The sequence below is a fragment of the Acyrthosiphon pisum genome, chromosome X, assembly GCF_005508785.2.
Source record: "Acyrthosiphon pisum isolate AL4f chromosome X, pea_aphid_22Mar2018_4r6ur, whole genome shotgun sequence".
Classification (NCBI taxonomy): Eukaryota; Metazoa; Arthropoda; class Insecta; order Hemiptera; family Aphididae; genus Acyrthosiphon; species Acyrthosiphon pisum.
This window is the reverse complement of record NC_042493.1, coordinates 58552405-58564258: the sequence shown is the minus strand read 5'-3', so window position 1 is coordinate 58564258 and position 11854 is coordinate 58552405. Positions and strand designations below refer to the sequence as shown.

The window sequence follows — 11854 nt, the reverse complement described above, 5'->3', positions numbered from 1 at the left end:
ATCACTAGTAATTTTGTGGGTAAGTAATAAACTATAATATCTGTAGCACAGTCATGTCAAATCCAAAGAATTAACTGGCTAATAATATAATTGTATATTATTAAATAGTTTATCACGTGCACCACACATACAAATTTACTGGAAAAAATATTTTATAAGCGTTTTAAATTTTATTCATTATCTACTTACAAATTACAATAATTATACTAGTATAGATAGGTACAATACTTATTCAATTACAGTTTAACAGAATATAAGACAGAAAAGTAACATAATGTTTAACTCTCACTAACTAATTGTTGTTACGCGAAATGAAAATTGATATAATTTGTGTATATCAATTTATTTTCTTTATTAATAAAATTGTCCAATAATATTGTTATCCACGAGCAATAAAATAATGAGCCGGAGGCCTCGTGTTTGACATGCCTGTTGTAGTATATTATCCAGTGGAATAATTAGGAATTTGCTTTGGGGATGAGGTGGGTTATTCATTTTTAGTAAAAATATATAAACCCCATACCATCCACCAATAAATTCTTATACTCTACAATATGAAATAGAATTTTTGAAAAGAATGTCAGTTTAATATTTGTTTTTCTCTCAGATCCACTCACGTCCACGCCTAAGCGTGACAGAAAAAACGCATTCACGTAAAATTGCTTTTTACGAGTTCCGATAAATCTAAGAGTTAAATCACCTATTTTAAAAATTATAAGGAATAATATTTGTGAAGGTTTGACATATTGGTTTTTTATTTTATTATTATTTGACATGAAAAATAAAAAATAATAATATAATACATTTAAAAGAATATTAACATACATAAATATTAACAATATGTCAATGTTGACATTGTTTTGAGACAGTAGGCATAATTATTTAGACAGTATAAATTATTTTAGACGAATATATAATATTAAGTAAAACCTTCAAAAATATTATTTTCTACAATTTTTGGCGATGTTACTCCAAAATTACTCAAATACATAAAAAAAAAAACGATTTTGTGTGAATGCGTTTTGTTTAAGTTGTGAGTGGGCTAGGTAGAGAGATAAAAAATAGTAGTGTGTGGTCATCCTAAAATTATAGTATAATATTATGAAGTACAGCTTACCATACAATTACATTAATTATAATATACATATAATAAAATTATCTATTATATTATATTATAAGTTATAACTATTATAAATTAATATCAAACAACACGAAATTGGTATTTTTGGAGCTTTTAATTATACCTATATAATATTATAATAGTTTTATAAAACTAGAGCCAATTTACTTGGCTTTTTAGAATTTGGAGAACCGTATATTGCAACTACATGGTTAACTTTAATGTTCCTATAAACAGGCAACATAGTTAATACTTAATACAATATCTAATAGAATCTTTCATAAACACATTCCATCTAATTAATATTATTAGTACCTATATTAAAAAAAATATATATTTATTTAGTAATAAAAATCATAATTTTCTTTTAGGTTTTGAAAATATTATTTTAAGCAATAATGCTACTTACTATAATTTAATCAAAATATCAACAGTTAAAAATAAAAGTTTTAGGGGATGTATCAGGATTCCTCCTCCCCTTAATTATGCTACTGAGCAAATTATATTATTAATTAATATTTGAAGATAATTTTTACTCTATAAACCTTTTTCTGTTTTAGACGCCTGTTTCCTTTGCAACAAAAAATCTATGTGGTAACGATGGCATTGTCTTACTTTACCACAAAGTCTTGGAAATTTGAAAACTCAAACTTTTTGGGATTAATCGATAAGATACCAGATGAAGACCGCAAAGAGTTTGACTATGATTTCAAAGATATAGACATCACTGATTTTATAAAAAATGCAACGATCGGCTCTCAGAAGTATCTGTTTAATGTCGACGAGTCAAAACTACCGTTTGCGAAAAAGCTATTAAGCCGGTAAGACGTCTTTGAATTAATGTAATAATTTGATAGTATTTCATCACTGAAAATATATTCATTACAGGGCTTATGATTTAATAAAATCTTATTTAAATAAACATTTTCAGGTTTATATGGATGGACAGAATATTAAAAGCATTTGGCGCAACAATTTTGGTATTCGTTTTATTCTATTTTAATATCATACCAAGAGCATTCCTCCCCAATTTGTTTTGTTGTTTTTAATTAATTTAGTCGAATTCTTGTTCTAGAATAAATTATTTGTCGGGAAACATGTTTTTCATATTTATATAATATATATGTGTGTGTAACTATTCGGTATGATGATTGTTCTTGTTATTTGTTTAAAAATATTGTTATAATAATAAATAGCCTTTAATTTAATAATTTAGTGTTCACAATTGAAAACCTCATCAGGTCATCAACATTAAAACGACTTACATTTACTCGATATACCGTAAATATAGTTGTTAGCACTAAGAATCAATATTATATTAGCTTGTATTTTTTCTTTTATTTCTTTTAATCTATGTTATAATTATCTAAAATAAAATAAATATACGCATATGTAGTATCTACCTATGTATGGCTGGTTGTATTACATCAAATTCCATAAGTTTGGTAAGAATTTCTTTGTGCGAGTAGTAAATATTATGTTAAGCCGTTATGGTATGATAAAACTTATATAAAGCACACGCACGTTTATAGATATGATTTAGTGTATACTGCAGTATAAAGAAAGTTAAAGTTTATAAAAAAAATAGAGGGAAAGTATCAAGTATAGGTAACTACTTTGCTGTGATGTAGTTGTAAGTGTACCTTTTTGTCGAGTAAATAACTGTAATATGTATTGTATATTATGTTCGATTTAAATTCGATGATAAATTATATGTATATTTTACTATTACAGTCAGACTTGGTTAACTCAAAGTTGATGAGACTGGTCGAAAAGTTCAAGATATCCAAGAATTCGAGATATTTAAGGATAATAAAATAATATAAAATTCTAGGAACCGGGAAAAAGTTCGATGTATCGATGATTTCGAGTTAAAAAAGTTTTTGTCAACCAAGTAACTGTAATAATACGGTAGGTTAAATAAGATTCAAAAAATTCGCTTCCAGAAACCACCCCCAAAGTTGAAAAGTGAATCATTTTTACTACTCCGAAAAGTGATAACAGATGACAGAAAAAATTAAACCATATTATATTATTGTAAAATTAATATATGCATCATAATTAAAACATTTCCGTCCATTTATTAATACCGGTGTTTTTATCAAATAGTTTAATTTTACAAAAAAAAAATCATGAAACCACTTACCACTAGTGATTGAATCTTTAAATAATCTGGCTAGCCATTCATACCAGGTCTAATTTAATTTTATATAGTATCAGAATAACGTTTATTATTAATATTGCATATTTTAATTTGTTATTTTATTAATTTAATGGTGTTCAGCCACTGGTCTATGAATGTAGATACAAACAAGTGAATGAATTTATTTATTAAATTCTGTAATATATTTCCATCCAGTAAATTAACATACATTTTATTTGAAAAAGTTTCACTTTTCTTATTTTTTGTTTTTTTGATTATAAAGATAAGCTAATTTTAGCAAATTTCCTAGGTAGGTACTGACTTTATTAAATATATTTTTTTTTTAAATCAAGTTCAATTTATTCATTTGTTGGTAGTTGAAACATGAATAACTCTAAAACACAGGGTGAGAATGATGTGGTAGGAAAAAAAACTTATCTAAGATTCCAGTACACCGAGGTTGATATTTACGAAATTCAGTCTACTCTAATATTAATTTATAGTAGAAAAGTTACTAAATCAAGTTCATAATGAAACAGCTAAGTATCCCAAAATCTACACTTAGTAACAAAGTAAACAATAAAGTACCTATTTGTGATAAAATGGGTCCTTGAACTACATAAACACAGTTTGAGGGGAATAAAATTTCTAATTGGATTTTAGGTATGGCTAAAGTCGGTGTTTCTGTGCATCCAGAAAATGTTAAAGACTCGATACAAAATTTGTTAAAAGATTTACAAAGAAAAAATCCATTCAATAACGATCAGCTTGTTTAAATGGGTTAAATTATTTTTAAATAGACACAAAAATATAGAAAAAAATCATACTGAGGTTATTTCAAAAGCCAGAGCAGCTGTAAGCCTGTAACAGAGCATTCAATTAGTGGAGTTCTATCTAATTTAGAAGAGGAAGGTAGTTTAGACAATTTAAATGATAGCCACAGGGTAATTAACTTTGATGAACCTGTTTACAATTATGTCCGAAATCAGGTAAAGTATCGGGGCAAAAACAAAATGAAAAACTTTTATCAAGTATTTCCTATATATATTATATTGCCTAATATGGTTATCTAGTTATTGTTTTATTTATTTTAATTTTTTTTTAAGATGGATTTGATTTAGATATACCATTTATAAGTTTTAAACACAGCTGTTAATAGGTTATTTAAAAGTATATAATTTATGTTGAAGTTTTTTAATTTAAATAAAAAAAACATATTACAACTTATGTAAAATTATGCTTACCCATCTTATTGAATCACTATTTTATTAACTTTAAATAAGTTATGTTTAAAATTATTTGATTTATGTTAAAGTTTTAACTATTATTATTATCATATGACAAAGGCAATATGATAAAATATAATAAAATAATTAATAATTATTATTAAAAAGCTTAATGAAATAACTAGTAAATGGAAAATAAATTAAGTAAATAAATATGTTCAGGAAAACTGTTTATTATAAACAAATAATTAGTTAAAATTCATGTTTAAGTTAAATTAAGATTTCATCAAAGCATTATTTTACAGGCCTTCTTTAGGTCTCAAATTATAAATATACATAAGCTTCCTAATGTGAAAACCCCTTTAAGTGTTCATACTTAACTAATACATTAAGTGCTATTACCCATATCCACTCAGCAAAAAAAGTAAAACACTTAAAAAATTATAACAGCCATATAAAGAATAGAAAACATTTTAAGTGCAACAAATGAAACAGCCTATGCCATAACTTTAGGACTCTGAACCCCACACCTCAAAATATTTTAAAGTTAATAAATTTTTGGCAGTGAATACCATGAGTTATTATATTATATTTTCGATATAGCAGTAATAACGAAAATGTCGAGAATAAAGAGTTTTTATATTTTAATAACGTACAAAAGATGCAAGTATTCACTACCGGTATGGCAGTATCTAAATAAAAAAAATCTTGCACTCCCGCCCACTCGGGAAATTTATTTTTATTATGGTCTTGGTTAACTAAAAATGTTGGTATTTTATGGTAACAACAAATCTAAGACATTCAACATTTAGGTATGTAGGTTGTAGGTATAGTTACGGAACTTAAAAGTTGGCTATTAATCTCCATAAAGTTTCGATCAAGTAAAATATATAGGTCTTGAAATATTGGAAGCGAACGAAAGAGTATATTCCATATACCTATATGATAGAGATCGCGTGTAGAGCAGTAAATTAATAGACCGGTGGATGTCGAGACGTGTGAGTACTGATAAATACGACAAATACACTGTATAATATATAATATATATATTATATATATATTTAATATTATGACTTACATTAAATTTATATTTATGATTTTAATAAGAAGTAAAACATTGATGTACAAAGAAAATTGTTTTATATTTTTTGTAAACATTTGTTTATCGTTTTATTAAAATTAAAAATACTTTGATCTAGCTGGTATTCGTGTAAAAAGTTTCATGATCAATATAAGCCTTTAGCCTATAGCTTAGTGTTGGAAAATTGTAAATAATAAAAAACAAAATATACAAATAAATACCCATGAATTCCCAACATAACGTTAATAATATTTAACTACCATAAATCAGTTTATTGATATTGTACTTAAATAAATATATGAGTACATATTTATCATAGTTTTGTAAGTATATACTAATAGATAATATTGACTTTTATACCCAAATACAGAGTACCTATGATGGTAAAATATAAAATCAATGATAATAAATAATACCCAACATACGAAACTGAACATTAAGAACAATTATATACAAATATACAAAATTAAAATTTTGCTTACCTGTAAGTACCTATCTACCTACATTATAATATTACAGATTAAGTATTATACATTTATACATTTATACCTGGTACCTACCTATTTATTATTAGATAATCAATATTCTCGCAGACGTACGATATTTTTAAACCAATTAATTTTGGTAGTACCTATAGGTAAGCTAGGTTTATCAAAGATCAACATAATACAACATTTAGAATAATAAATTACTCAAATCGGTCTGAATTCCTTTTCTTATCTATGGTTTAAGAAAAAAACAAAATTATTTCACAAGATTATGTAATTTATTTCTATAAAGTATAAGCTGTGTAATTAATTGTTTGAAACTTTGAATGGTTTATTCTAATTTCTAATTATTAATGTATAACCAATGGTAATATAGCCAATAGGTACCTATATACAGTATACATATCACATATTATTGTTTTATATGATTAAAACTCACATGTTAGATACTCCTTGGGCCTCGTGCTTTTTACTTTTTTTACGGCATCTCGTCAAAAGGATAAAATTGGAAAATTGGTTTCACAAAAAATTATGTTATTTCATAACATTTACAAATTTAAGTTTCATAGTGGAATAACGAAGGAGTTACTTAGAAATAAAGTGGCCGTGATGTAATTAATATGTAATTACTAATTATTAAATAATTACTGTCACGGTAAAGCATATGATAATCATAATTATGGGGAAAATATTGAAATATGGTAGGACAACGCTTGAGGTACAGTCATACTTTCAGAAAACCATAAAATTTTTTTTTTGTTCCCTAGGGCTTAAAATAAAAATGAAAATGTTCGATTTTAATTTAACTGTCTCACTTATCGATATTTGTTATTTCTGATATTTAAATTTAAAATAATATAAGTATTGATTTTTGAAATATATTTTTTTTATTTTAAAATATCAATTTTACATTTTTATGATTTTAATTTAGAATTCATTTTAAAAGGACCAACTCATCATATTCATATAATATATATACTTCCTAAAATCCTACAAAATGCCCATATGATATGAATAATGAATATACATGAACACTATTTATAATATAGTCATAGTTTAAATGAACATATATTTGAATGCTCCCGAAACATTAATAGGTATATTAACATATTAAAATACAACACAGATAAAAACCAGTAGGTCGTATTACTGCTCATAATAATATGTTAATTATTTCAAAAATTGTAATGCAAGTGGGTACCTTTACTAAATTCTATAGAATGTTTCGGGAGTATGGCAATCGTATAATAACAACTGCAGCAGTTGACTATTGTTGTATAATAATTACCTATTATAGCTGTTATATAGTAAGGTTTAAGGTGTATACTTATATACAGTAGTTGTAGGTACCTGTAATCTGGCTTAAATTATAATATAATATTTATCTACGTTTGATATTTTATAATATAGGCATTTACATAGTCCATATAATTTAACTGAATACCCACCTACCTAACAATTTATCAATAACTAATAATAATTTAATGATTATAAAAATAGAATGATAATATTGAATAATAGTTTAAACAAATCACACCTACCTTTAGTATTGAATGAAGAGTATTTATTCTACATAGTACTTACACATAACACGTTCAGTATCGTTTCATCCACCAGTTAATGACACCTAAAACGGAACTTAAAAGTTAAGATCGAAATTTCATTTTTCAATTTTTAATTTCGATTATCTCGATATTAGTGGAATCCCGTCAATAGAGCAATAGAAAAAAACGAACGTGAAAAAAAAACGAGTGGATAAAATTATGAGTGAACATAAATTCATAATTTACGCGTGTTAGTACTCAAAAACTAATTTTTTAATTTTGGAATTTTTTGTCCTGCGGCGATACAAACTTCTGTTTCCTAAATAAGAACCCTTTTTTTGACTGAAATTTATTTACCAGATAGCTTTTATCTTTATGTAATTTCTCTTATATTATTACCTTTTTTTTGTTTGACATCGACGACGCTGTTGGAATCGCTTAAGCATGACTTATACAGAACTTATCTGTCTCTTAATCTATCCACGTATATACTCCTTAACTATACTCCAACGGTCTTTTATAATAGTACTATAGTCTATATTATAGGTACTGAATATAGTTACCTCGTAATAATATTATAATAAAATATAGCATCGTTTTGTTCATTGTATTATTATAATGTGCCTACACCATAATATTAGCTATGTTATAAAACTCAAACTGTACAGCTTAGCATAATATAATATAATATTGATATATTGTATATCCATAGTTCATATAGGTATAAATATCAAATAAGATAGAACCGTCTTATTTTAAATTAATAAAAAAAATCTCATCAGTGTTATCGTTCATTAGTTTTTGTGGTTTCGTAAAGTTTCACGAAATGTTGTCAGTTTTATTTACGTTTGACGAGAAGGAATGGATAAAAAATACTTAGTAGTAGATTACAAGCCGCAGACTAATTAATAAAGGCAGGAAAAAAAAGTTGGAGATAAAACAATTGGATTAAACTTCAGGTCGAAATTAATCGAACCATTTAGACTCGTTGTAACTATATATACATGAAATCATGATAAAAATTAAAAATATGATGGAATATTTAAAGATTATAAATAATAATAATATCTGCAATAAAAAACAACATAAATCCAGAGTAGGTATAGTATATAAATATATAATATAGTCCCGAGTGATTGCCGCCAGTCATTAATTTTGTCCTCACTACGTATTTTCTTTTTCAATCTAGATTATTGTACTCACGACTCCCCCGAAAGTATATTTATTTTTATAAATACGAACTGAGAAAAACTTTTTGAATAAAAAAAGATTATCAGAAACGAAGAGTACGTATGGAAAGTACGATATGGAGTACGATAGACCTCCCGTCACTCTGTCTAATATATTATAGTGCACTCGCTATATATATAGATATAGTTCCAAATAAAGCTTTTCTGGGTTTTTATATACCTACCTTCGATGGGAGGTGAGGGTTAAGGTGGGTATATGTCGTGTGTGTGTTATATAAAATAGAGTCTGACGGCATATACTTATAAAAATGTAACTCATATAGTGGTATTATATTATCATAACGGCAAAGGTCAGAGGAGACAGTAATTAAATGCGTACATATAATAGAGTTAGACAAACATTATATTATATTATGTCATATGTATGTCTCTAAACGTTAATACGGTTACAACATATCGATACGTGTGATTGATTTATATATTTTGAACGTTCAATAATTATTGTTAATTAACGTATGTAAGAGTGGCGATTGCCGCTAATTGTTGCAGTTTTAATTAAAATTATTATTATTAAAATACTGATATTAATAATTAAGAGAGCGCTATACATAACTAGACATATTGTATATTTTGTTGTATTCGTCTTACAAGTATACGTAACATAGCAAATTTTACGCTCGATAGAACAATCCGTTCATTTAAAAATTTGAGTCAATTTATTGACCTCTTATAGAATTTAAAGGTACGATTATTATCTAGGACATCTCATAGAATTTTATTATATTTTAATTTTAAAACGAGTTATGAGTATTTTATAGTTGTAAATTGTTTGTACATCTTAAAATAATCACAGCTCGCTTTAAAATCAAAATATAACAAAAAGCCTATGGAGATGACCTAGATAATAATCTTACATTTAAACCTTAACTTATTTGTTACGTACATGTAAGGCGCAGACAACAAATGTCTGTGTAACATCCTCTTAATAATTATGTTTAGCGATTGTAGCATTTTTATTTTACGGAATTCCACGATTTATGCACCTAGTATATATTTTATAGACTTATAGCCGGAACAATATAAATAATTCTGATGTCAATATTATAAATTATTATAATAATAATAATATAATACTACTAGTACTACCAAATTCCATTACGTACTTTGCCGTTTTCACATTTCAATCTACTTGTATTGAATCTCTGCTGCGGACAGGTTTACTCGGAAATCGACATCTTTTTACGGTATAATGGCTTTATACCATCACTAAAGCGGGTCATATTTATATTGTATACATATAAGCATATTGTAATTACGTTTATATATGTACAGTGTAGCCAGTGTAGGTACTAAATACGAATAGTGTCATATAGTATTACACTATTACGTAACTTTCGTAACTATACAAGCAACTAACAAGTGTCAAGTATCAAGTTTGTATTTCCTACATTTTATTTTATTTATTTGTTTATAATAATATGTAACAGCTATGTTGGCAAATTTGGGAAAGTTAATAAAAATAATGAACTGTGTACCTATTACTATTGGTTATTACCTATATATTCGATGGATAATTAATGTTTGTATATAAACTATAAAATCATTAAGACCAAACATATTTCAAACACATTTTTGATTTTAACTCGATGGATTATTTTTAAAGCTACTAATAAAGATTAGTTATTTCAACAGTTCATTAGAAAATTAACTAACTATAGTCCATAGTCAAGTCGAAAAGTTTAAAAAAAGAATAATATTTTACAAGTAGTTCATGCCCATCTTTTATATATACCTTAAATTTTTTGTTGAACGACTACTTAAAATTTAATTACAATAATGAATGTTATTACTTATTACCTATATGATATTATAATATTATTATCGATATGGTATATAAAAATACATATTCGATCCTACAGATAGCACATAATACTTCAATTAATCAAGTATCATACAAATTACTTGCCGACTTATCAAACGCTTATTATATTCCTTCTTATCTTGTACCTACTTATTGGGTACCTACCTAAATATATTATTCTGCAACTCAACATATTATATAAGACATATAATTACATTTCGATATACCTAACCAAAGTTTAAATATAGCATAAATCGGGTTGAATGTAAACATGTTCTGATAGCCAACAAAAACACGGCAATAATGAATCTCATGTAAGTACCTATAACTAATTAATAATAAATAATTATATGCTAAACGTACAACAATATTGTTTTAGTGTTTATAAATTGGTATGAAACTGTTTTTATATTTTTGCCATTGTATAATACACACACAATAAAACTATATTTTATCAAATTAAATAAATATTAAATATGAATAAAATTACTGTTACCTATTACATTTTTGCATTTAAATAAAGGAGCATAATTGAAATGCAAAATATTGTTGGTTTTCCGATGACATTTTTTCCTCGTATAAGCGTTAACGATTTTTTGGTTAAAACGAAATTTCCATACGACTCTTCACTCCTCTATAGATTAGAAATCGATTTGCATACATATTATGTAGTATACTCGTAGGTACCTTAGGAAAGTCATTTGCTAGCATTAATATTCCCTATATTTTTTTCAAATATAATATTGAAAATCCACCTCTATTTTATTATACGTACTCACGTCGTTCACTAATCTTTGTATCAGGTACTTATAGGTATATCAATATTGTTTATTTATGAAAATATGACATGATACAATTTTTAACATATTTCAGCATAAATACATGATTACACTATTTTTAAAAACATATAAATATGTATATAATAAGTACTATCGGGGGAAAGGTGTACAAAGTGGCCATAGCGGGTAAAGTGGTCATGTCTTATTATTCTGTCGTAAATAAATAAACAGTTGATTTTATCACGTGGATTGGTTTATTGTTATCATATTTATCAACGAATAAACGACTATTGATGAAAGAATTTACCGTTTCCGTTAAAAAAAAAAAATCATTTTTGGATGCTGTTGATGTAAGATTAGTGCTCTGAATGAATAATTATATTTTATAAACATAGTAATTAATATACTCAAATTATTTTTTT

At 25.9% G+C, this 11854-nt stretch overlaps 1 protein-coding gene across 1 annotated transcript in view; it reads left to right on the top strand.

Annotated features, from left to right (window-relative positions):
• Positions 1–2530, top strand: part of LOC100168092 (fatty acyl-CoA reductase 1) — a 28577-nt gene extending 26047 nt beyond the window's left edge. Inside the window, exons 8-9 of the mRNA XM_029487646.1 lie at positions 1681–1941; positions 2052–2530. Coding sequence (XP_029343506.1) covers positions 1681–1941; positions 2052–2169 — 379 coding nt within the window. The 3' untranslated portion in view covers positions 2170–2530. The remainder of the gene's footprint in view (positions 1–1680; positions 1942–2051) is intronic.
• The last annotated feature ends 9324 nt before the right edge of the window (positions 2531–11854 follow it).